Here is a 27,052-nt window from a genome sequence, read left to right as displayed (position 1 = left end):
TAATTTGTAAACGTAGTGAAAATCCTAACATTTGCCAAGAAACAGGGTTTTGTTTAATTTATGACTTCCTCTTGGGAATTTATCTCCAGGGCACTAAAGACATGCAATAGGTGGATTTAGCCTTGATGACTTTATCAGAGGACAGCATCTGTCTCCCATCTGAGGCTATTACAAGAAGATCCATTTGTACAGTTTGAAACGGACTGGCACCCCACCGTTGACAAAGACAAAAGGCTTTAAAGAAATTAACTATTAAACAGGGCTGTCTGGTTAAATATTCATTTTAATCCCGCACCGAGAAACAGAGATACCCACCACGTCCTTTTTGTTCTATCTTGCAAGGCAATTAAAAAGGGAATTTCCATTTCTTTCTTCGGGGTGAATTAACAGCTTGGTGAACGACTGTCAAACAAAAAGCTGAAAAGTATTAATGTCAAAGATCGGCGCCGTCTTTTTGTTTTAATTGAGCGGGTGGAAAACGAGATTTGAACCCGAGCATCTGCAGTCAAGACGGTATGTCTTTTGTTGTCTAATCGCCCATTCAATCTGATGTATCTGACCTTTATCTGCATGAAAGTGATCCACAACACGCTAAAAAAAAAAAAAACCCAGATGGAGCACCACTACATATTCGACATATAGGAGAAAAGATATTACAAAGACCAATATGTAAAAATGTGAAAAAGATGTCTATGTTTTGATAGTTGACAATACGGGTTTGTGAATTTAATCAGATATAAATCAAAGGGGACTCAGTCTGTAGAATACTAATGGGGAATTTCCATGCTTGATTCAGACCATATTGCAAATGACAGCACACCAGTCTGACATCCTAATGCTTTGATAAACATAATCAGAAAGATGAGTTCAAACAAAACTGAGATCAAGATCTTAACCGGTCTGTATTGTAGGGTTACAACATCGGTATGAATGGGCTTGAAGGAGGCTTTGCGTTGCTTTAAAAGTAGAAAACAGAGGCTTCTGCTGGATAAAGAAGGTTTATATGACACTGCAAAGTGTACACAGCTCATTACTTTGCTGTAACAGCTCGGGTGTGCGCCAGACACAAAAACAGATTCTTTGAGAATTCTTTGAGCATCCCTAAAAATAAAAAAAAACAACAACATGGAACACACAACTCTGCAGACCTGGGCCCATGTGCACTCCGAGGGGCTGACCAAGATGCTCGGAGACGAGAGCGTGCGGCAGGGTAAATAATGCATGCCTGCACAGGACAGAGGAGTAGGGCGTAGCTCAGAGTGGATGGGCCACGGGGGCTTGTGGGGGCTCGCTTGTGCGTGCCAACCTCAGACGGCTCGGCGGAGAACAGACACAAAAGGAAAGCGGCTGCCTTCATCTCGTCAAGCCACAAAACAAGCCAGTGTGAATCTCCGTCAAAAACAAACACGCAGGACTGACGTGGTGTGACTTACAGTACAGACGCTGTCAAAATAGTGGAGCGGTATTTATTTGACAGTAAAAGGCCACATCAGGTCTTATTTACACTGCTGGTGATCTGAGACCTCCTCGGGGGTTTTTGGGGCTTTGGCCTCAAACTCTGTTTTGACCCAATTATCCAATTAGCTGAAGTACTGAGCAGACGAGAAGGAGATGACGGCTGGAAGACCTGCAGAGTGTCACGTGGGCCTGAATATTAGTGAAGCCGCCTTTTTAATAGTATGCCTCAGGTCCTACTGATATGACAACGTTTTCAAGTGAAAACCCAAAACTTTCATAGCATTTTGGGGATTCCGTTTACACAACTACAGTGCTCAGAGCCACTGAAAACGCTACTTTTTTTAAAAAAGGCTTCCATGGTGACCGACTTTAACTCGGTGTAAACGAATGTCTGTGTACCCTACATTGTTAATGTTCATAGCATATTTTTCTCTGCGTTGCCGACTACATCATTTACAGCGTTTCTGCCATTTACGTGTAAACGCACAATGTTTCCTAAATGCTGCGACGTGAACACAAAACTTTTCTGAGACCCAAAAGCAAAAGCGATGCGTTTTCACTCGTTACGTTATCACATAAATGAGGCCATAGACTTGATTCCACAAAGATACTACAAACTTGGCTGGGGCAGTTTCCCCAAAAATAGAGTTTCCCCCGAAACGCACTGCACAGGAGAGTACTGAACTGGAAGCTTAAATGATTACATCCCTTCACTGCTGGACCTCACTGTCCTCTCGGACTGCAACACCGAGCCTTCTGACTGTGGTGAGAAACTCTAGACAGTGACACGCCATTGTTACGTGACTCCTGGTGCTTCCACCCTCCCGTCAGTTTCCTAAATAAAGTCCCATTTTAAAAAGAAACCACAACGCTTCTGTTTGCCCTGCAGGCACTTCCCAGTGGGACAAAGAGCAGCCTTAGCTTTTGACAGCTCAGCTGAAGGTCTCACTGCCACTTCCTCGAGCCAAAGCTTCTTTCTCTCCCTCAAGGCATTTTCCTCTTTTCCTAAAGGTAATTCGACAGTTGTACGGTCACACACACACGAGCGCACTCCCCTGCCTCTTTAGATGCAGAACATTAAAGGATTAGGGTGGAGCAGCTGAATCCATAGGAAGTGATCTTCACAAGGGTCTTTCTCTTGCTTTGATTTACTCGTCAGGCTTTTGTTTGATGCCCCATATAAAAAGACTTTTGCTTTGATCACACCTAAACACACTAGCGGTGGAGCACCGGTATTCAAAAGATGAAAAGGGCTAAATGAAAAAAAAAAAAGACATGGCAACGCATCTGAAGTCGGGTTCATTTTCTTTTCAGCTCCATGTTTTCTTTTGGAGATTACGAAAAACAAACGGACGGCCGACGTGTTGAAATCCACTGCATGCAGGTGAAGGTATGTCTGATAGAAAAGAGCCAAATGATAATGCTGAGTGTGTCAGTCAACTACAAAGAGCTGCAACGGGCAATTATGACTCATGCCTGACATCTCCTATGCATAATTTTTTTTTTTTGGGGGGGGGGGGGGGCCTCTTCCTTACAAACAAAGTGACACAAACAGCTGGTGATACTTCGTATGGATAGGCACTGTCAATACTTCACATACGTAGGACTTGTGTGATTAGTTGGCTAATCTCTTGAACGTCTGCAACGGGAATATTATGAAGTGTTTGATTGTACAAAACGCTGAAACAACCTGTCAGTCGTTGAGCTGTAAAGCTGTTATCCAGCAGTTTCCTCTATGTTATAACATAGTGCTGTGAGAAGTTGGAGAGATAGACTCTGTATGTCATGGGGCATGGTGAGAAACTCCATACCATCCACATGATGGTGTAGTAAATGTAAATTTTATTGGAGATGAGCTGTTAAATTAAGTGTGCACACAGTGGCAGGGGTGGAGCAAAATTCTGGTTGCACAATACTTTGCAGACCTTTGATAATGTGGACGACTCTGTGCAGGACAGTAGCTTCCAGCTCGCTGCTACATTCTGCTGGCTTACACCCAAAACTCAAATTTGCAGCATCACAGCCAATCTTTGAGGGAAATCGCTCATTATGAACAGAAAATAAACACTACCGACTAGTTTGCGATTAGTACTTCAACTACTTTATGGCTCATACAACCTCAAAGCAGAACTTCCAGGGGTGAATGGACTTTATGAACCTCAGCTAAGGCTGCTAGCAGTACGAGCGAGACACGCTCAAGCTAATTTGACATAATTTAGCCAGAAGCACTGTCCAACTGGTCTGAGAAGATAATGCAGCTCATAATGACAGTGACTTTACACAGGGAGTTATGGGACGGTGCTGAGATGCACATAGTTAAATTGTGTGATTCAAAGTGTGAAACACGCAAATATTACAGGGTGCAATTTTTAAAATCGATACTTCATTTCGACTGTTTTCTCAGTGTATTACTTTATTTCTTTTTTTTTTGCATTATTCTTTATAAAAAAAACTTTCATTTAGCCAACACAAAGATGAAAACTGGCACAACCAGCTATAAACAAGCTCTCTCTGCGAAGAAAACTCTCCCTGTAAACCCTCCTTTCGGTTCAAGCTTGCTTCAAAGTTACCTCTCCTCGAACACAGGTGGCTAATTTGTCCGAGACAATAATCCCATCTCAGACTTTCCAATTAAGACTATGATGACATGCAAAATGCTCCCAGACAAACTTTGGGATAAGGGATCAGAATGAATCGGACTTATGAGAAAGACCCCACTCGCATACCATCTCTTAGCCTCGAACAGATTAAGCGCTGATGAATTTCAGGCGAACATACACACAAGGCCATTTGTGAAAACAGAGAGAAATATTAAAGTATTACCCTGCAGGATCTTTTTGTGTATTTATCCACAAAAACCATGTGACGCATTCGCTAAAAACCACAAATTCTGGTATAAGACACTTTCAGCCACATCCAAAATCCACAGTGAAGGTCAAAATCTCTCAGACAGCCACAATCTTGTCAGTCTCCATTGATTTACTCTCTGGATGCTTCATTTACACAGTCAAATAATAAATGTTCTTCAAACTTCAAAACCACTGTTTGATGTTGGTTGACACTGGATTATTGCATTAAAACGGGTTTAAAAATTCCATGATACCCAAGATGTTTATTATGAAGCTCAGAAAGTCAATACAAAGAGCTTGGGGTTTCCCCTCATTCGATCTTACCACGTTTCTCAGAGGTAATGCCGTTGTGTTAATGTTCAGGATTTAAACCGGGATTTGATTCCACTTCAAAAGCTGACTTCTATCAAACAATCCAAGTGTTGTGTTGATTTTTCTTTTATTAATGCTGCAATGCTTGCTAACAATAAATCTGAAAACAGCTGCATTTTAAATGGTGACACTTTTAAAAGTAACATGCATTTGTGGGATGAGCAGCAGAGCAGAGCGTGTGGTTTCACCCATTCATTCTTGAGTTTGAAAGGAGACTCGAAGCTTCGAGAGAGGAGCTGAACGACACGTGACACTGTTTAGGCCAAGTATGAGGTTGACTTAGGCCTCGTTTTCACAATGTTTTCAAGCGTAAATGCATCACGTTTGTTGTGATTTGGGAGTCCGTTTACACAACAACGGTGAAGCCACTGAAAATGCTACTTTTTGAAAATGACCTGAATCACAGATGAGGGGAAAACCAGGGTACGGACTGTGGCTGCTGCCTCTTATGTCAATCAACGCTTTGAACGCCTCAAAGCTTGAGTCGGCCTCGACTGAAGGGGGCATTTTTCAAATACCTGAAGGATATTTACACACCTGTTCAGTGTGAGGTGGGGAGGCACACACGGAGGAGCCGGCTCCGTTTCAGGCCAGTGCAAAGACAATACAGTTGCAACCTTTGTGATGGACTGATTGACACTATTCATGCCTGACCACAGTAACAGAACTGTGCGGTGTACACATTCATACACACATATGTAACCCTCGCCGTCCATCCATCTTATCCAGAACAGGGTTTGATGGGGGCTGGAGCCAATCCCAGCTATGCAGTGTACACACTGGGCAGACCACCAGTCCAACACACACACACACACACACACACTCAAGCCTACGGGCAATTTGGAGTGACTACTTGGCCTAAAACATGTGTTTATGGACTGTGTGAGAAAACCTGCACAGAGAGGCTCAAACTGGGGACACACCACACAAACTGAGATCCATAATCGTCACTGTGATTATAAACGATTCAGATTTTACTGCTGGGGTGTCAAACATAAGGCCCGTGGGCCAAAACTGGCCTCGAAGAGGCTCCAATCTGGCCAAACCACCAAGCAAATAAAAAAAAATTGCAAAGAAAAGATAGATTTTTTTTTTTCAAACCCAAAGAGTAGGTTACCCGAGCTGAGATACATGCATAATGCAAAAAGCTATAGGCGTTTTTTTTCAGACATTTCACTGTATTTTGCAGCACAAGGTTTCATTAAAATTGGCTTTATGTTTAGACTGTAGTTATTTCTGGTAGTAATGGTTTGGTTTTGTGAAAATATAGTCATGTTCATCACATATACTCTGTGCCACAACAAAGGAAAAAAAAGTTGATTATAGCACCATTTTACCGGTCTGGCTCACTCAAAGAGAGCATTGGGCTATATGTGTCACCTCAACTACATTTTGAATCCCCCTGATTTAGACTCTACAGTGACTTTCAGCACTGCAAAACACGTCAACGGCCAAAGTAACACAGCTGTGAAGGTGAAGCGGGGAGGGGGGGGTGGCAGATCTTCTTCCAAGCTATGAACCTGCAGTGTAATCACGGTTTTTGCCAAATTACAGGCCAAAGACACCACTAAGCACAGTTCAATTCAAGGCTGAGGGAGTGGTCAGCCATTATACTAATAATCTTAAGTCACGGAGCAAATTCCGATGTACAACGTCAACAGCGGAGTGCGGCTCTACTTATCCTCGGCCTTTAAGAGTCCAGACACACCACCCGTCCTTTGTTTACAGCTTCAAAAAAAAACCTTTCAGCGGAGAAATAATAACAGCATTTTTGAAATGCGTAGCGAAACTGGAATGTAGAAAGGGTAAATAAAAAAAAAAAAAAAAGATCTTCAGGCTTTTTCAGCTTTTTGGAACACAATCGTCTCCAAAAAGGAAACTGGACATGTGTGTCTGTCAACAAGCAAATTTGTGTTTGTATAATATGTCAATATAAAAAATCAAATCCGCCAGGAGACCTACAGATATCATGCCAGCTCTGAAGTCACCCTCTTTCCAAGAGGAAATTGGTACTTCGAAAATAAACGTCTACAAGAGCAGAAACATCTGTCATGTTCCGTGGAGCTCTTGAAACAAGCGCCGTGTTTAATGTCTTCGTATTGTGTTTGTACTTCGATTAATCAGCAGTAGTAAATCATCTATGATTGTAATCCTGTGATTCTCAGTAGGTTTCAGGTTTTGTAGGCAATATGTAGACCAGATGTTACATCACTCCGTCATGAAACTGTCGTCAGTGCACATATCGAAAGACATACATGGTTGTCTCTTTTTGTATGGACATAAACCGACCTGGTTGATGGAATTGGCAGCACATGAGGCGAGGCCTGTTCCCAGACACGACACGACGAAGAGGACGGGGTCGAATGGTACAGGCGCCATGGCAAAGCCGGCTGCTGCAGTCGTGACCACCAGAGCTGAAATTAACCGAAAAACTTAAATTAGTCAACCAGGACCTCGCAAAATTCTGTTCATAGTTTACCTGTTAAGATGGCAAGCAACACATTAAAACTTCTCAAAATACCCTGGGCAGTTGACTGAGTCATTACAAATCATGACGCCATGCCTAACTTAACTTAAACCTTGAGCATGTGCCAGTACATCAGTGTGTATTGTTATATCCAGTTCATCTCGTCTGTCACAATTTAACAGTTATGACAAAAACTATTCGCAACACGAAGGTCCCTGAATATCTACATGGCGTTTAGTGAGCAGTGTCTGCCGGAAGAAACAGAACAAACGGGAATATGTGAAAGAAAGTACTCATGATCTAAATGAATCTATTAGGGTATGGAACAATTGTTTAATGTGCGTCATATAAACAAGAAGACAATGCAAATGGGTCAGCAGCAGAACTATTCATGTTCTACAGATGCTGTCTTTTTAAAAGTTGCACAGTTCACTTGTACAATTTTAATGTTTTGGAAATTGTTCTTCAAAAACACCTGCTTTTTAATGTAAATGTGTGTATATAAATGTGTTGACTGTTGTCAATGTTTAGACTTTTGGAAATAACGTTTAAAATCCCCACTTGTGGAATTTGTCAGATGCTGGAAAGTCCAAAATGATCTAGGAGTTATAATCAATACATACAGCAGACAGTAATTTTCTACAGTCATAAAAGAAGGTTGTATTTTGGTGGTCTGGAGATGGTTCCGAACATTGCCCAACAGGAAGATTACACTTGAAGCGCAACATGATGAAAAGAGCCAAACTTTTCATATGACAGCTGTTTGCATTGATACGTATTATTATACACAGAAGCTACTCCACCTCCTCTCTTTAAAACTCTCTGATAAATGTGAAGGGCGGAGAAGCCGATTCAATAAGTGCTGCTGCACGATTGGTTTAATTTAACTCAGTTTCTCTTAAAAACATGAAATCTAGTTTTTCCTCGTGTAACAGCAGCACATATTCAGCTCAATACGTCAGTGTAAAAGTCCAAACAATCACAACAAACACAGTCTCACTGTTATAACCTTATTTTGATGGCATATATAATATGATACCAACACATCAGCTGCAGGATGAAAACACTTACTGAATAAATAACACATTTATATTTAATGTTCTGTCATCCTGTGTAAAAATACCCGTTTACAGTATTTTTGTAAAACAGCAATAAATGTGTGTCTGCATTTGCTTTAATCCTTTAGCCTGGAGGCTGTTACACACTGGAGCTGTAATGAATAAATAATACAAGAATATCATCTGGAGAATATCTGGTAGAAAAACAGGTCAGTTTGTAACAAATCAATAAAGCCTCTTTACAAACTGAGAAATGTCTTATTTAGGATGTATTACAATGTAAATCCAATATTCTCACAAAAATGTTTCTGTTATTCAACATATTGTTAGCAAAGACATCACACTAAATTACAGATCTTAAAATGTTGTAAACTTCAGATGTTTTTCCCCCTACATATTTGAACTGGAGGGTTTAATTAGCAAAAATCTTAATAAATAAAAAAAATTCTCCCAAAAAGTTTTAGTTTTTGATTTAAGAGAGTATAAAGCCAAAATGTTTTGGGTTATCATTGATATTGTAACTATTAGTACATGTACATGTCATCATAATAACTTTTCGTACGCTACCTGTGAGTTTGATCTTGGCGAGTCTGGCGTAGACGTCAAGTAAATCCGCCCGATCAACCTTCACCTGCTTCCACTGTCTGTCCAGACGAGCCTCCTTGGCTTCATCTGTCTCCACCTGTACGTGTGGAGTCTCATTCGAATCCGAAACCATCTGAGACGCCGAGTCAATTCGGGCTCCCACGGCTTCTGTAGCGTGCTTCAGGTTGGAGGTTTCAAACTGAGCCTTACTGCCGACATCCTGCGGCTTTGAGACGTCGTCTGCGACCGCAGGATTGAGAGTTGGTATTCTCTCCAATTGCCTTTCAACACTGTCATCTCTCTCGTCAACAATAGTCAACACAGGTGCCTGCTTTGGGACGGCACGTTGGTGAAGCTCACTGTTGTTCTTTGCCACATACTGGGGGGAAAAAAAGAAGATAAGCCTAGATTATTTCTGGGAAATGCAGTAGTTCTTACGACCACAGACATCCAACCAAACAGGAAGAAGTGCGAGTACTCAGTATGGGGCTGCGTCAGTATTTCAATAAATATACCTGGCGTTTAAGGAAGTTGAGATGTTGATATGTCAGCCAGTTTGATGGGTCTCTTCTGTGCAGGTGAATGATGCCACGAGTTGTCTGGTTACATCGGAGCACACTATGGACTAATTTCTGTTTAACGCTTCCACCAACAAATCCTGCAATGCAACATTGACAATGTTTATTAACTGCAGTCCAACATGGCAGGTTTGCCTGTTCGAAGAAAACTCAATACAAATGTAGTGCAATTTCGAGGAGAGAAGGGAGGATTATTCACTCCACTCCCACTTGTATCTTCACAAAACATGTTAGACTAAATAACAATTCCTTCCAACAAAACGTGCAGACATTGCATGGGATATTGATCAAATTAAAATCAAATGCTCACATAGTCATGCTAGAGAGGATGACACGGTGGCATGCAGAGCTTCCACAAAACATATTGAATGACACCCATTCAGCCAAATTAATGTTGTTGGTAAAACATTTAGTACCCTGCATATATTGTTCTACAGCTCTCCGTTAGCATAGTCAAGTGGAAAGTATGTGAGTAACTTCACTCTGAATTTGACAATTAATTACAGCATACAATGAAGCTACAATGAGTTATAGCATTACTTTAAGTTGATTAGTATAGACCCAAACTGATGACAACAGAACCTTTCCTCGACCGTGTCCTTAATTACCCCACGTTTACACATAAAGTTCCGTATAAGGCTAAATTTCACCCCTCAAAAGTACAGTTTAAGGACACCGGCCGGAACATAATTACAATAAACCAGCTGGAGGTAAAGAAATATCCTTATTTAGTTGTGTTATGATACTCTGGGTGTTTTTTAAGGTCACATGCTAAGCTAACATATTAGCTTCCGCTTTCGCATCGAGAGCCGCTTTCAATAAATGAGTATTGAAAGGAACTTTAAAATAAACCAGCACGCCTTCTCGATGAGCGCCTCATCTGGGTATTACCTGTCAGCCTGCGACATGGTGTTTTATACATGTTCTCGGTGCATAAAGCCGGCTCCGGTAACAGCTCCGGTAACGACCCTTCACACGCAGCAAGTCGCCATTGTGACCTCATTGGGTAACCGGAAACACTTCCGGGTCACCAAACAACAACTCGCAACGTAACGACGTTAAAAGTTTGATTTTATTATAAAATATTAATATTAAAACGAATAAATATATATTTAAAAACGTATATTATCATTTTAACTTCTATATAAATTTTTTCAATAATTTTTTATGTGAAATACGAAGTAATTTAATTTTGAACCATATTAAAAAAATGTACTTCCTGTTCTGGTTTGTTTGATTGTAATTTAGCGATTATATATTTAGCGCAAATAATATCTTTCAAGGATTAAATTTAATTAAATTTAATTAAATTTAAACATTGTAGTCATGTGCACATCAGAAAACCACGATTCCATGTACAATGGAATTCTTTCTCTGCTGTCCACAGAGGATGCCAGCAGTAAATGAGAACAGTGCAAGATAGATACATATTATGTACAATAAATCAACAAAAGTAGTGCAAAAATAGGAAAATAAATATCTACATACAAATTGTAAAATAGGAAGACGAAGAAGAAGAAGAAGAAGAAGAAGAAGAAGAAGCGTGAATAACGTGCAATCAGTTGTGTGCTAAACTTTTTTCATAAGCGATATTGCCTAAGATGGCCTGTCAATGCTACAGTCTGATTCAGTGTGAGCTGTCCTGCCCTTGTGTGTCCATTAACTTGCCTGTTTTTTATGCGCATGATCATTTTATTGACCCTCACTGCCACAGAAAATGAAAAAAAACCTTCCACTTACTACCCTCAATATGCAAATTTAATGACATCACAATGCTTTATTTACTTAAGCAAATACATTTTCCTGGTGCAGGCAGGCAGTTTAATCTGATTGTGACAGACTGCATTCAATATGGTTTGCTCCTCAGTTATTCTTAGTGTTCTAATTTTGCAGATATGCGCAAATTATGAATGTCTTGACTGGTCTGATTTGTTTTATGGATCACCTTTGAAGCAAATATCTTTTACAATCATAGCCATTGTCAATTAAGTCCACTTTCACTGCAGTCCAAAGCTGAGCGTCCAGCTCTTCTGATCCATCTCACTCATTTCACTGCACCGCCAGCTCCTCTTTCCACTGCTAAGATTACATGCTGTAATCTCCACGCGCTGTCGGGATGCAGAGGCTGATGAATGCCAACAATACACACAAGGCCATCTCAGATCCAGCAAACATCACTTTTATTGCTGGAGATAACCATTATGTTCTGTTCTACAAGATTTCATTCAGCGCTGACCCGGTCAAACTCTTTCCGTGTGCTTTTGATCAAAGGGCTGCAATAAAGATTGGTTCCCAGTATTTCTATGTACCCCTTTTCAACTTTGTCTAGATTCCTTTGTCTTCCTGCAACATTTCAAGTCAAAATGGTTTGCGCTTCAGATATGTTTCACGTTTACACGGAAACAATGAAAATGCTTGTTTGCAGAAAGTAGAGCCATTTCATAATAGTTGCGTTTTCAGTGACTGCAAGCGCCGTTAGCTTTTTTTTTTTAACTTAAAAACGTCATATAAACAGGGCCAAAGATACCATGTAAATGTCTGCAGGGTGCAATCAGTCAGTTATTGTGGCACAGCAGGCCACCTCCACTAACACAACCTCATAGAGCTACAATAACAAACAGGCTTGTTGGAGATGAGGCGGCCGGCTTTCCTCTCATGGACTGGAACGGAATAATATTTGTTTATTGCATGAAGGAATAGTTTGTCCTCTGAGTGAGTGTGAATAGTCCAGCCTCGGGGGATCCCCTCACGCTTCTGCCTGACCATTAGTCTCAGGCTAATGCACTGAGACAAGATATTTCATTTTTATAGTATTTCAAGATACAAAACACAATTTGATATTGATTCTTTTCTCTCTCTTTCTTTTTTTGTTCCCCACCAGACAGACGAAGACAATTCTGTTGGAATTTTTGTTTCTTGACCTCAGAAAGTCCTTTTGTTGAGATAATTGCACGACGCACTGAGGTAAGTCAAGACAAAGCTAAACATCCCTCCAATGCCCTCCATCCAGAAGGTTCACCAGAAGACAGGACCTGACGAACAGATGGGGAAAGTGGAGTGAAATGGCTCAGAAACAATAGGAGTGGGGTGGGGACTCAACTTGAGGGGGCTTTTCAGAGACTCTTTACAGTCATTCCACCTCTGGTGGTGGTCTCGGTATGTGTCTCTTTCATCACACTGCTTTCACCATCTTGACAAAAATGAAATGGCTGTAAACATCGTCTCCAGAGAGAAGCAAAGGGAACAAAGGGAGCGAGGGCCGGTATTGTCAGGGTGATGGCACAGTTTATCAGCGTAAAAGCAGCTTGATTGGCAGCCAGAGGACGTTCGCTTCTGCAGGATTCACACAACTCACCTTCTGCTGCTCACAGCGATAAAAGTCACTACCATTTTCAGAGTGACCCAGGTTTGTTTGTGTGTTTGGTGTTAAAATAGACCTCAGATCAGGGTTTTCTTTTGTGCATGCTCATCTTAGTGAAAAGGCTACATACTTTTAAATTTCAACTTTAAAGTTTTTCTTTGCTGTGGCACAGAATACACCTGATGGAAATTGCAATATTTTTGCAAACACCAAATTTACATTTCTATGTAAAATGACTATATTCTTGACTTCAACCCAATTTTAATGAAACCTTCTGGAGTGAAATTGTCCCAGTAAAATTCTCCTATAGTTGTTGTATTATGAGTGGTTTTATAAACGTACCCTGATAATATAAAATTAATGTTTTCTTTAAAATATTTACAATTTGCTTGGTGGTTTGGCTGGATCAGGGTGGTTGTATTTATGTGAAGATGAGAGACATTAACAGAAAAGGCTTCACGTTTATACATTTTACTTAATGATGTATGTCTTATATATGGGCTACATAGTGTTATAGTGGTGTGCACTCTTGCCTCACAGCACAAAGGTCAGTGGTTTAATTCCAGACTGAGGTCACGTTTACACAATTTCAAGTGAACATGCAAAACTCTTTTGAGCAGTCTGTTTACACAACAACAGCGGTTGAAGCCACTGTAAATGCATCTTTTTGAGATCACTCCGACTCGCTCCCATTTTTAATGTTGAGAGCATATAATTCTCTGTGTGCATGTGTGTGTGGTTTCATTACAAAAACAACGCGCTAACTACCGGCCCAACATTAAAACAACATAATTTTTTTAATTTCTGCCGTTTCAGTGTAGCCAGACGCTGTGTTCAAAATGTTTCTGTGCAAACACAAAACTTTTCTGAGAGGAAAATGCAGAAACAATGCATTTTCACTTGAAACATTGTCGTGTAAACAGAGCATAAATATATATACATTTTGTTTTTCCCTAGGTGTGCGTGGGTTTCTTTTTCTCAAGGCATCAGTCCAGATTCCTCATAGGTGTGAATGTGAGTGGTTATCGCTCTCTGTGTTTGTCCTGTGGTGGAGTGAGGATCAATCCAGCATGTATCCCCGCCTTCACCCAGAGCCGGGATCGTCTCCACCTCCCCGTGGCCCTGAACTTAAAAGCAGTATAAAAGATGGATGGATGTAATAAATGTAATGATGGTCTTTGGAATGGTCCCTTCTGGGGTCTCCACAGCAGATTGTGATCTATGTTCGACTAAATTTAACATAACCCTCAGTAGTATTGGAGGACAGCAGGACTCTATACTCAACATTTCACAATCTTGCTAATGAATGTAACGATGTGACACAGACTAAATGTTCGACTTTGTGTGTGAGGCGAGTTTAGCGCTAATCGGAAGAGCTTCATTCCCCTAGAAAGCTTTACTTTACTTTCATTTTTCAGGTTGATAAATCAGCTTTAACCAGCTTTGGAGCTGAGATCAGTTGTATCGTCCTTTTGGTAAAAATAAGCACAGGATACAGGACTTGTAAACAAAGATTGGAGTTTGTTTTTCCACCTGAAGCATGGGAGCACACACAACGCTGATAAGTAAAGAAATAAAGCCAGGGTTTTCTTTTGAAATGTAATCTTTTTAAAATGCTGTAAAAAATGGCTTACTTTACGCGTGGAGAAAGCAAACCCAAATAACGCTGAAGTGGAAAGGCAGCTGTCAGGAAGATTGATGGGCTTGCATGGTGTCAGGATCTCTGGCAGTCTGGCTTTCTGAGTGCAAAGAGGGAAAAGGCTTTCTTCAGTCGTTTCAAGGGTCCCAGAATTTACTCAGCTTTCCATTTAAAACACAGCTCCTTGACACTTTGTGGTGAAAAGGTGACATGTTGAATCAATTTAGGGCATCGCCGGCCCCGGGTTGTGTAAGCAAAGTGCTGAATGGACATTAATAGACTTTGTTTAAAAAAAAAAAAAGGTCTCGTAAGCCCTCGCGAGCAGCCTGCCGGCCAAATTTGGATCTCGCAAAATGGTCGAAATAATTTTTTTATTCAAGTTTTGCATGTCGGGAACACACTGACTGTCTGCAACAGAGCACTCCCCCACCAGGAAGCCCCAATAAATGGTCCAGTCAAATGACCGAGGGCCTCCTAGACCTGTCAACGCTTCAGTTCATCTGTTGTGATTTACAAGCACTGTCCCAGTGGTTTTAGTGCCATCACTAATCCCACAGGGATGACCATCTGAACGGCAGTGGAGTCAGACCCTTGGAGAGAGAAAACAGAGCGAGGCAGACGGCGCTGCATAACTCCGAGCAGAAACAGATGCAGAGAGGCTGTCTAATTGATTTTCAAGGGCAACATTTTGTTGTCATAGTTTGTCTAACAAGCTCCCGAGCTGGCGCCCCGTTGCTCGTCAACCACACGGTGTCAGACGGAGCAGCCATCCGCCACCCAGCCCCCACCGGGGACGGCACCATGCTGGAATACTGACATCATCCCAAGGAATTTCCCCCCCTCACTGGACAGAGCTTTTGTTGTTTTAAAACACTTCCCGGCTTGTTTTAAAAAAGGTATTTTGAGTCGGTGGAGCATCCGAAGCCTCCTGGGAAAAGCGAGTGTCCACCACAGCTGCTTGCCGGATGCCTTCCCGCTTTTCCACGGACAACAGGTATTCCCAAGCCCCATGGCCACCAATGTTTGTGTCTGAGATCACGGGTGTCTTTGTGGGCCTCCGAGGATAAGCTTCTAATTGGCCATGGCTCATCAATCACACAGAGGAACCGCTTTTCCCCCCAAAATCTCATCCAAAACAGCCGAGAGGAACTGAGAGCCGTGGAATGGACTCGATGCCTCCCAGAGGTCTAAAAGTAGGCTTTGGGTAGGGAGGGGCGAGTGGTTTGTGAGAAAACCACACTTATTCCAAGTTAATGTCAGGCAATGTGTGTGTCTGTCCTTTGTCTTTCCTGACATGTCGACAGTATTTCCCCTTAACTGTAAGCTCACAAAAAGTAGATTTGTCACCAACGTTTTTGACGAGGCTGAGAAACGCAGTGTGGACTTTAATAACAGTCAAATCTCAGGGTGTCGTACACGCCACATTAAGCAAGGCCCGAATTTAGACTCCCAATAAATGTAAGTTCAGAGAAAACAGACAAAACGTTGGCTGTGCTTTTCCCTTCCTATTTGTTATTTCCACTTGAACTTGACCTCACGCTGATTTACTGAAAAATAAAAGCATTTCTTTGATTTGTTTTTACGACCTTGGCGGGATTACTTCGCCTGGCAGCATCTCCGTAGGTGACACTGGCTCGCTCGGTGTAACCCGGACCACAATCCAGAAGCACGTCCCAGACATGTCAGAGGGGTCATAACAACTCCTCAGCCTTTGTGCAGTCTATTATTTGGCTTGGCTGAACTCTTAGAGTCCAGGTTTTGGCCACAGTGTAATGGCGAACCCACAAATTTGTCAAGAGGAATCAGGAGAAGTCCACAGTTCATGTAGTTTATGGGGTCATAGCGAAGACACCACATTTCTCCACATCCAGAGCCAGCGTGCTCAGTATGTTTTTGTCATTAGTCTGGGTGTGGTATTTATTTATTCTTTCCTTTCTTTGTTTTATAATTATTTTATTCCATTCAACACCCACAATTGTAAAAAAAAATTTAAATAAATCAATAAATCAATATTTTCCGTGAACTCGTAAAATGTCTCAGTTTCAACATGTCCTCTTGAAATAGGTCTGGTATACTGATCTTTGCAGACCGATGAAGATGAAGGAGATTTGGTGAAGGTCATATCTGAAGGAGACATTAACAAATCCCGGTTACCGTTGTTCCATTTGCCCTTTTGTAAACACGAGCACACTAAACATCCCCGAAGCTGGTCCGCGTCCAATTCTCTTCGGTAACCAAGAGTAATCAGCTGTGTCATCCTCGTCATAAATCTCAGTCCGGCAGTGGCTCCCAGCCCAGATGGGAATAGGTCTTGTTCAGTCGCACTTGCCTCCGCATCATAAATCCACGCCCGTCTTCGCAGGAGCGGTTTCCTGCTCTGTGCTGCTCCCTCCGCAGGGCCGTGCATCGGGGAGGCGAGGATATTGCAAGACCGCAGTCTCCTCAAGGAGTTAATTTGCAAAATGGACTGTCTCTTGCTCCCTGCTGAAATAACGTAGGGCTTTAAGGCTTTGCTTTGACCATCAGATGCAGATTGGCTGCTCGGCGGATGGCTCCCTGAAGATGGATGTCGATGAGTCGATAGGAAAAACACATGCGGACTCAAGCAATAACGCCGAAACAACCCTCATCAACAGAAAACTACCGAACAAAGCCACAATGTGTTGGAGTGGTTCACGGCCCTGTCTCATAGAGGCAATAGTTCAAATTCTGAGCTTTTCTGTGCAGTTTGCATGTTCTCCCATGTTATTTTCCTGCCGCAGTTCGAAAACGAGCATTTGAGGTAAAGTGGTCATAATAAATTGCCTACAGAGTGTCTGTCTTTGTTTTCCTGTGAAAGACAGAACAAGATTTCTTCATTCATCCCCCAATTTGGACAAATCGGTACAAATGATGGATAGTTAGTTTTTGCTTCCAAGAATATAACAAACCTTAACTGTAGTGTGAAATTGTAAAGCATTTATTAGACCTATGCATTCAACCCTGCTGCTGTGCAAATGAAACTCAGCTCTACTACCCCAACAGCCAATCCTTTTAAATCCTTTTAATCATTTATTAATTATTAATTTAAAAACAGTTGCAAGGTTGTATCACATTCAGCAGTAAGTTTGCTCTCTTGTCTGATTCCTGTTATACTCAGGCTGGTGTTTTTCACATTAGCACAATATTGGTAAACAAAATGCATAGCAATTGATGTATATTCTGGGACATAACTCCCACAACAATGCAGGGCACTGGCCTCAATGCAAGAAAATGCATTTTGGATTATTGTGTGCAAGCAAAGAATTCTCTAACAGCTTATAAAAATGTATGGAGTCCATTGTGCATATTATTTACAATGTGTGGCAAAAATATCCAGTGCGTCTGAAGCTAGTCGTGTTCTTTGTTTGATTTGTTCATAACTCTGCCGTCCTTCAGACGTCAATTGAACAACGACAGAACAAGAGCTCATTTGAAAGTGAGTTCAGCTTTTTAAGGTCAATTCATTTGGTGCATGTCAAGCTTTACATGGGAGAGTAAATAAAGAGTAAATAAAGTCCATCTGAATAGTCTGAGCCAGTTGTAGTTTCTTAGTTGAGTCTGCTTCTCCTTGCACACCCTGTTTTGTAATCTGTATGAAATGTGGCTTTATCGCAGAGTCTCTGCCATATAAATTGGTTGAAATCTTCAGTATGTTTAACCTTTGCTGCGCCTCTGTCACAGATCCCCTGTAATGACGCTGAACCCTTGGTTGTTCACGGGGAAAAAAGCTCTGTTCTCAGCAGAGAACCACGTGATAGCCTCAAGGCCAAACGGAGGCCTGGGCTGACTGCAGGTCAGTGTCGAGGAAAATACACAGGATTCCTTGATGCATCTCTTATTGAAGTTATAGTCTACAACCCCATTAACACAAAACCGTTTAACGTGAAATTTTTTGTACATTTTATTCCTTCAGAAAAAATTTGTGTTTTTACAGCAACATTTTGAAAATGATGGCAGAAATGCAATAAAAAACAATGTAGTTCTATCTGGCAACTGTTTGCGTCAATTACACTGTAAACCTGAACAAACTCACAGAACTCAAGTGATGTTGTTTAATGTTTAAAGAAAATATTTAAATAATTTATTTTATAGGAACATAAAACATTTCACAGCATCACTTAAATATTCTTATGTAATCTGTTACACAAAAAGTTTGGAGTTCTGTCAGCTTGTTCGGGTTTACGGTGTACAATAATTTAGATCAGATTGAATAATAATGACACAATAACCACTTTCCAACAGCGTTTAATATTTACAATAATTACAGTCCTGATTGTAAAATGACAGGAGAATCTAGTTAGATTTGAAGACATAACGGTGTCAAAGGAAATAAATAGTATGAACGTAAAATGTGTTGCTCTCTTCATAACCGCCTGCCTCTCTGAAGCGGCCCCTCCGCCATGATTCCCCCCTCCCTCCTTGAAAAGTGCCAGAATGACAAAGTGCACGAGAAAAGCATGGTGGCAGAAAACGAGGGAATCCTATCAGTGCATGAATTTAATTACCACTCAGATGGCTCCACATAATGAGGAGAAGGTGGATGTGCATAATTCATTTTACTTTTCTCATTTAAACCTGCCCGAGTCCCCACCGCCCCCGCCCCCCCCCCTCCAAACACTCCTCTGTACTTCCTGTACGACGCCACAAGGCTCTGATCTATGATCAATAATTCCTCTTCAGTCAAAAACATTAGCATAACGAGAATCATCCGCTCACTTTGTGAGAGTGAACTTGCTGGTGATACAAGTGGGTGAAACTGGAGAAAATACCGTTCAGCCTTTTAAAAAGCTGGCGACAGCTTGTAGAAGACACTCACGTTGCTTCCAAATTGTCAGCATTAAAATACATCCAGAGAAAGTAAACATGTTGTTTACTTGTTTACCCAATGTTTTCAAGTGAAAACTCCAATCTTTCATTGCGTTTTGGGTGTCTGTTTACACGACAGCGGTGCGCGGATTATTTTATAGTCAATATTGGCAGTTTTTATTTTTGAGTCACCTGTAATAACATCCAATTTGTCGTCTGCCCATGTTAATATTCATAGCACAGTGTTCTCTGCTTGCCTGCGTGTGTGGTTTTATTACAAAAACAACCAATAGCACCAACTTGTGGCCCGGCTTGCTAACTGCATCATGCTGCTGGGTAAACGAAAAACTTTTCTGAAACAAAAACGCAAGACTCGATGCATTTTCCATATGCCAAAATTTGCTTCTTGCTTCTATTCTTGAAATCAAACTCGAAATTGAACCACTGCAATGCATTGAATGTTCGTCTTTGATGTTTGTTTGAGCTTCTCTGATGTCGAAGGAATGAAAGTTAAAGAGTTAACTTTTCAAGTATGCAGCTTTTTATCTGCTATCATGTGCAGAAGTGCAGCGGCCGAACTCCTTGAAGCTCCTCGGAGCATTTATGGATCTTTAAATAATTCATCAGTCTAAATTCCTCTTTTTTTTTTTTCTTTTTACAATAAAATACTGATTGCTTGACATTACCGGGTAAAACTCCCCACACTATAGACAGATTACACAGGGTTGTCAATGGAGTGTGTTTTGTGCCTGTGTGTGTGTGTGTGTGTGTGTGTGTGTGTGTGTGTGTGTGTGTGTGTGTGTGTGTGTGTGTGTGTGTGTGTGTGTGTGTGTGTGTGTGTGTGTGTGGCTTTGAAATTTGACCTGGGGGCCGGTCGGAGTCATGAAGGGGCCTCTTTCATGTCCCCTTCCCATCCGGTGTCTGACTTGAATCGTCCCGCTTGAATCAAGTGCTTCCTTATGTTAAGTGTTTATCCTGCTCCGTCAGAATATTAAATAGGCCTTTTCTCTGAATGGCTGGAAAAAAAAAAAAACGCCACCGTGGGCAGCACCGGCAGTGTGTTATGGGTGTCAGTCAAAACGCTTGCGGTATTCGGCAGAAAATAGACACTGCGTCACCTTGTTTTCCCAAATCGCCTCCACCTGACCGTCTCCAGTCAGAAATGTCAATTTGGGAGAAATCCACATGAAATTGCTTTAATTCACGTGGAGGCTGGGTCAGCCCGGGCAGAGCGAATCGCGTTGATTTATATTTTACAGTCCCGACTTGATTCTGTTTCTTTGTGCCAGGTGGAATAGTCATTATCTCGCAGTTGTTCGGACGGGAGGATGTCAGGCGGAGGAGATGGACTTGTGGATCCCAGATGTTTTATAGGACTTAAGAGCTGTTGTGACGTCCTGCTGTGCTGTAAATATATGTTTAATGGGCAGCTTGCACGGGGGGGGGGGGGGGGGGAACCCCCAACACTCACAAATAGATGCTGTTTCGAAGTTGCGAATTAGGAAAAAGAAAGAGAGCGGAAGGCTGTATAACTCCAGATGGCTGGAGAAGATGATGGATTAAAGTCCCTGGAAGACATGACGATACAGTCCATGTGTAGGCTCTTGTTCTGTCATTGTGAGCCCCAAAAACTGGGAACACACCGTAAAATGCAGGGCCCCTCCATGTTTTACAGTTCTTTAAGGGTCAGAAATTGGTTTTCGGGTTCATGTTACAATTGGTCAAGGTTAGAGTCAAGCAGGGAGGGCATGAACCCGTTAAAACCTGCACAGGGCCTGACTGACTGCAGAAACTATTAAATAGACTGATTTCACTCTGTGCGTGTTTCAAAAGTGATTTTCTGAAGAAAAAACCACGAGCAAATTAGATGAGGCTTTTAGGGGCCTGTTGGCATTAAGAATTTCTGCTGGAAACGGCTTCACTTCCATGATAATTTGCTTGAGATCTCCAAGGGCGCGACTGAAGCCCAGTTAACAAAACAATGTTTCAAGAGAAAACGCATTGTTTTATTGTTTTCATAACAGAAAAGTTTTCCAGGGCATCGTATTGAAAACTATGTCTGTTTACATATTAATGGCAGAAATACTGAAAACAACAGTTAGCATGCTGGCCTACTAGTTGGCCGCCTTTGTTTTCAGAAATAACATTTTTCCATTTTCACTTGAAAACTTTGATGTGTAACAGGACTTTAAAGGAGCATCAAAGCAAATGTGGATTTGAATGTGTTGGTTGGTGGAATTGATGAAATACGTCAGAGCGTTGCAGCAAATGAAAAAGGAAAAAAAAACCCACAGAAGACAAGTCAGCTAATAAAAGTAATGGCGAGCCAGCTGAGGAGCAGCAGCGTCTGCTAAAGGCATACGCTGAAAAACAGATAAAAAGCATTTTCTATCAATAGAATCTCTTATCAGATAAATGGATCCTGTGCTTCCACACATTGTGCATGCAATGTCACGTTTGAACACATTGAGGTTTGCTTCAAAAATGCATTGAGTCAAAGTAACGCGTGTGTTTGAAATGTCCAGATACGGGTGTGTGTGTGTGTGTGTGTTTGAAGGAAGTCTATAAATACTGTAGGACTAATTTGATTTGAACTAAAATGGAAAACATGTTTCGACCTCTGAATGAGAAGCACGTGTGCTGGATGTGGTAGCCAGGTTGAGAAGTAACCTTTGTCCCTGACGTGTGTGTTTTCATTCCCCCGGTGGCACACCGTCTCCAGACGAACACTTTCCAAGCAACAATACGAGCACGATCATTTGCTGAGTGAGGATCGCCGTCGAGGCTGTGCAGAGGCACGTGCCTGCGCTCTCATCCTAATGAATAAAAATCCTCCTTTTTACCTTCTCCCTCTCTCCTTCATGTGATCGAGCGCCGCTTTATATTCGGTATCTTTTAGATGTGAGGAAGAATAATGTCCAACATTTGTCATAATCGTCGCCTCTGAAAACAAGACGAACGATGAGCTGCTGATTACGATTCAAAGGAAGAACCAATGTCATGCTTCTACTGTCTAAAATTGGAACCATGAATCTGGAGCATGCACTGTTGCACCTCAGCCCCTCCCAACGTCCTAATAACTCTCCGCCGCGACGCTTAAATAAAGCAAATCAAATCAGTGATTCTGTTCTAATCTAAAACCTACATGTCCCGCCACAAAATTGAATTTGCGGATGAAATTCAGAATCTGTCACTCCCATTTAACTAAACAAATGAGATCTGTGCATGTCCAGATCATTGGAGTTGAGGGCGCGGCTCGGAGCTGAGCGGAAAACATTGCGGACGTTTGCCGGCCGTCGGGGGGGCGGACCGGCAGATCGCCGAAAATCACAAGATCTTCTGTGAGGCATGCAGTATCTCAGTCAGAAGATGTTTTCTACCTACATGACAAATGCTCCTAATGACATGCAGAGCATCATAGTTTTGCGGCGAGGGAAACCCAATGTGATGCTTTAATGTAGAGATGCACCGATACCAGTATCGGGGTCTGATACTGGACGGTAGCGGTTGCATGTGGTGAGCACTGTGCATGTGGAGTACAAATTAGACTCAATGGCATTTAATAAGTACTCGTATCTTTACTTAGTATCTGCAAGTAGCTGGACGTTAAAACTTGTACTCATCCTTAAAAAAACATGCTTTCAGCACATCCCTACTTTCACTATCTCGTATCCATCATGAACAAGGATGCGTTTTGGTCAAAGTTCTTTGTTTTGTGGTAATAAAGTCCCAAAATCCAAACTATACTCAGCTTCTGTGACATATACAGACAACAGGCCCTTTTACATCAACATCCAGTTTATTGGATGACAGTAAACTCGATAAAGAAAAAAAAAGAAAGTCAAGGTCACATTTCTGAGTCTGAAAAAACAAGCTAGTATGTGGCATGGATTCCTCCTCATTTTCTGCAGAACTGACAAAATTAATTTCAAAAGTTTTTCAAAAGGATGCTTATCGCCAACGCAGCTTTTAATTGGGTGATGCAGCTTGGAATTCCAGGAAGTTTCAGACTCCCATGGTGAGGCGTTCGAGAACTCGCCGCCCCCTGGTCATTGGATCAGATTCAAGAGGATGACTGGGAAGGTTCACGCGGCTAAACAAAGATAAGACAGCAACCGGCCGCAACAAAACCATCCTCCCACACTGGCACTCTGCTGAGTGTGCAAAACCAATAAAATAACTTTTTTAAGTCAAGTGATCAAATTCTCCCCATATGTGGTGGCTGCATTTCATTTAGTTTAAAGTGTCATTAATGTTCATTTTGGTCATCAAGGCTGCAGAACTCTGGTTCAGAATGTGTAAGGCCAAATAAATTGTAACTCTTTGCATGTGGGAGAGTTGTAAATACGTGCATTTGTATATGATTGTTTCAAAACCAGAACTTTGCATTCCCTAGACTTTGCACCACACGCAGCAGATCGAGGGCATTGATTATGCTCTAATGCAGTCACTTGCATGCTAAACACTGGGGTCTTCACGTCAGCATCCACACGCTGGTTATTTCATCCAACTCATGAATAACTTAGCTGCTCTGCTCATATTTAATTCAGTTACAGAAAACTTGTTGACTTGCACTTCATGCCAACTGCCCATCGCGTTTATTGCACTTTTATCACCCCTTTAAGAGACATTGGAGTGTTGCTGCATGTTCAAAGTGTGTTCATTACCGAGGAGCTTCGTCAGCAGCGACCGGGTTTATTAAGACTAGCTTTGTGTTGTCATAGCATTTCGAAGCGGCACAAACCTGTTTAGCAAAATATGGAGAATATATATAAACCATTTTGGGCTAGCTTTTGTCTGTTTATGCCATGTGAGTGCAGCTCTGTCTCAGCTGAAGTACACATATTGTTCTGCCTGGGTGGGCTGAGAACACGGAGGTAATCTCCGTCACGCAGCTGAAACCGGCGGCGGCGGCGGATAAGCTCACGCCGGTTAAACGACGGCTGTAGGGGGGATTTGTCCATGACACAGGTGTCATATTTAAAAGCCTTATATATCAATAATTGGCTGGAAAAAAAGAACAAGTGGGAGTCGTATATGTGCAAGTCAGGCTCAGACAGATCAACTAAGATAATCTTGTGTACATTTAAAAACTCCATTTACCATTAGCGGGCCGGTTCTCATAAAATTCCCCAACTCGAGTGAGGTCTGGGGGGGTTTCTTATTACTGTTTGACCTTTGACCCAAAGGAAAATGGCAGCGACTGAAAATAATGAGAAATATATTGAAAACAAGGTGCCGTAAATGGATATGCTTCTATTCTATTTCATTGCTGTATATATGGTAATGAAACACTTGCTATCTGACAGGAGTAGACCTGATTCAGGTACAGATATGACGGAAACTGAAATAAATAAATAAAGCAAATAGCACTGTTAATCTTTTTTTTTTTCATGCTTTTCCATGCAAGAACGAAATACAATTGTCTCTGTTGTCGTTCGATCTGATATCGGGTGAACATGCAACAGCGATATCCTTTGGCCAAAAAAAAAATGCGTGCGGGGTTTGCAATTTTTCCCTGGGAAAAGACGACGGGAGCCGGACGCCGCTGTGTTATCGCTCAGAGACTAATTACACTGGATTCCCTTTCCACGACTGCTCCTCTTTCTTCTCGCAGCTTTCTCTCTTCCATCTGTCAGTTAAATGAACACACACACACACGTACACACATACACGCGCAGTGTTAAACACTTATTTTTCTTATCTGACTGCACCTCCCCGGCCACACTGCAGTCAGATGTCTGGCTGCTTCACTCTCTTCTGCCATTTTTCTCACTAATTTAAAGCTACTGTATGGATTCCCTCAACATCCCTGGGCCACATTTCCCTCCTCTCACTCTCCCGAGTCAATCAATCACGTTTAATTGCTCGATTACTGTGTTAAAAAAAAAAAAAAAAAAACTAAAGGAAGGAGGGGAAAAACGAAGAGGTCATTTTGTTTAAGTCTCCTTGAGTAAACAGACACAGGCTGGAGTTATAAAGTGTGTTGTTGGAAAAGCATGTCAGAGGATGAGCTGCTAATTAATCTAAACATTAGGTACGCGGGGGATTTCCATGTGGAGCGCACCACTGCAGAATACATCACACTGCAAGAGAACTAATGGATAAAACAAACACTGAGAAAAAAAAGTCTTTATATCATGGTCTTGCTTTAGTTTCATATTTCAGGATAGCAGAAACTCTATTATGAGTATATAATGATGATCAAAATTATAAAGATGAATTACCCTGAGCCTGTGAACATAATCTCTTACCTGGGATCAAATGCTGTATTCTCTAGACTATGAGTCACAAAATGCATCATGAAGAGTAATAAACATCTGGTATATAAGACCCATTCATTTCTCCATGACCAGATGTAACTGTTGATAATCCTGGTCCAGCAGCTTTTGTTTCCAGAATTTTCTGTGAATTAGTTCTTTGTTTTGTTCATCACAGTTTCTCTGCTTTTCATTCTGAACTCTTTCTGCTGCAGATTTGAAAATGTTACATTTTTTTTATATTTCCGAGTAAATGGACAGGATTTTCAAAATGTTACATGGGGCTTGAAAGAAGCAGTGAAAGTTCAGCGGCTGGAATCTGCAGACGTTGGCCTTGTGTGATCGCCTGCCGTCTGACAAAACAGTTAGCTCTTGTACATGGCTGCCGCCACTCTGCCGGGTTGGCAACCGTACTGTGACTCTAATGAGACGCTGGCACTTGTCTTTATTAATGGCCGCATTCGCTCTCACTCTCATAAAAGTGACAATTCCAAGATAAGCATCGCAGTGTCGGTGAGGTCACTTGGCTCATCACCGTCACTGTGCGACTGTGTTTGTGTTTCCATCCTGTTAAGTGTTATGACGTTCTGTACTGCGGCACATTACCAGGCTTTGCTTATTTAATTCCTTATTTGCATACAACATGTGCTCATTTATCATATTTTCATTAAAAGAAAATGCGAGCTTTTCCCAGCAGAAGCGCGGCGATGAGTAAATCTACGTCGATGAGCACGTCCTGGTCTGTTGCTCTCATCTAGATCGATCCATATTAATCCATTGGGTGATATGATTTATATCCTGTCTGCCCTTCACTCTACAGTAAGTCAACAGCAGATTGAACTGTGGGAAGGATTTAAGCTGTCTTCCTCTTCAAACGCCCTTCTTTCTTTTTTCCCTGGGTTCAACATCGACTCTCCAGGGTGACACAAAACATGGGGGAAAAAAAGAGGAGACGATTGAATCAGAGGGAGGATATAGGGAATATGGCATGAGGCATTTGAGGGATTGAAAGTGTCAAGGAGAAAATAGCTGGATGGGGAAAATGAGCCGCGATGAGTTCACTGGGGTGGGAGAGCCTGAAAAGTGCTTGTATACCGTGAAACCTGTGTCTCTTCAGAAAAAAAACAAACTACAATGCAGTAGACGAGAAGCAGAGTATAATTCTTGTCCATTCAGGAACACGTTAGGGAGGCTTGGACGTGGTCCAGGACTCCTCCTGCACTCTGCGATTGCAGCGTCTGCTAATTGATTTTCAGCCAGGCACAACGTCAAGAAAACATTACGCAACAGGATTAGGGCCAAGTGGAGGCCCGGGGCGCTCGTCGTCGTAGGTGGAAAGAACCTCCAATTAAATCTCTCCTCACAGGCTGGAGTCTGGTTTGGGATTTTTGGATTCACTTGCATTGCAGGTGCATGCCAGAGGAGGTTTGGAGGGACAGCGTGTGAGGATATGTGGCGGCTGCGGCTCAGTCGGTCGAATGGTTGCAGGCTAGAATCCCCATCACCACCTGCCCACATGTTAACGTGCCCATGAGCAAGCCACTTAGCCCCAAACTGCTCCCATTGGGTGGACAGTACCTTAAGAAAAGTGAATTTTA

The 27,052-nt window shown here is 41.9% G+C and overlaps 1 protein-coding gene across 1 annotated transcript in view; it reads right to left on the bottom strand.

Moving 5' to 3' along the window:
• cox10 (cytochrome c oxidase assembly factor heme A:farnesyltransferase COX10) overlaps window positions 1–10,356 on the bottom strand; it is a 28,770-nt gene extending 18,414 nt beyond the window's left edge. The window contains exons 1-4 of the mRNA XM_080516743.1: window positions 10,259–10,356; window positions 9,305–9,447; window positions 8,772–9,168; window positions 6,969–7,093 (exon numbers count right to left, since the gene is read on the bottom strand). Coding sequence (XP_080372869.1) covers window positions 6,969–7,093; window positions 8,772–9,168; window positions 9,305–9,447; window positions 10,259–10,289 — 696 coding nt within the window. The 5' untranslated portion in view covers window positions 10,290–10,356. The remainder of the gene's footprint in view (window positions 1–6,968; window positions 7,094–8,771; window positions 9,169–9,304; window positions 9,448–10,258) is intronic.
• Window positions 10,357–27,052: the final 16,696 nt, after the last annotated feature.

This window comes from Blennius ocellaris, assembly GCF_963422515.1.
Source record: "Blennius ocellaris genome assembly, chromosome: 21".
In the NCBI taxonomy this organism is placed as follows: Eukaryota; Metazoa; Chordata; class Actinopteri; order Blenniiformes; family Blenniidae; genus Blennius; species Blennius ocellaris.
The sequence above is the reverse complement of the archived record's forward strand: the minus strand, read 5'-3'. Positions and strand labels throughout refer to the sequence as shown.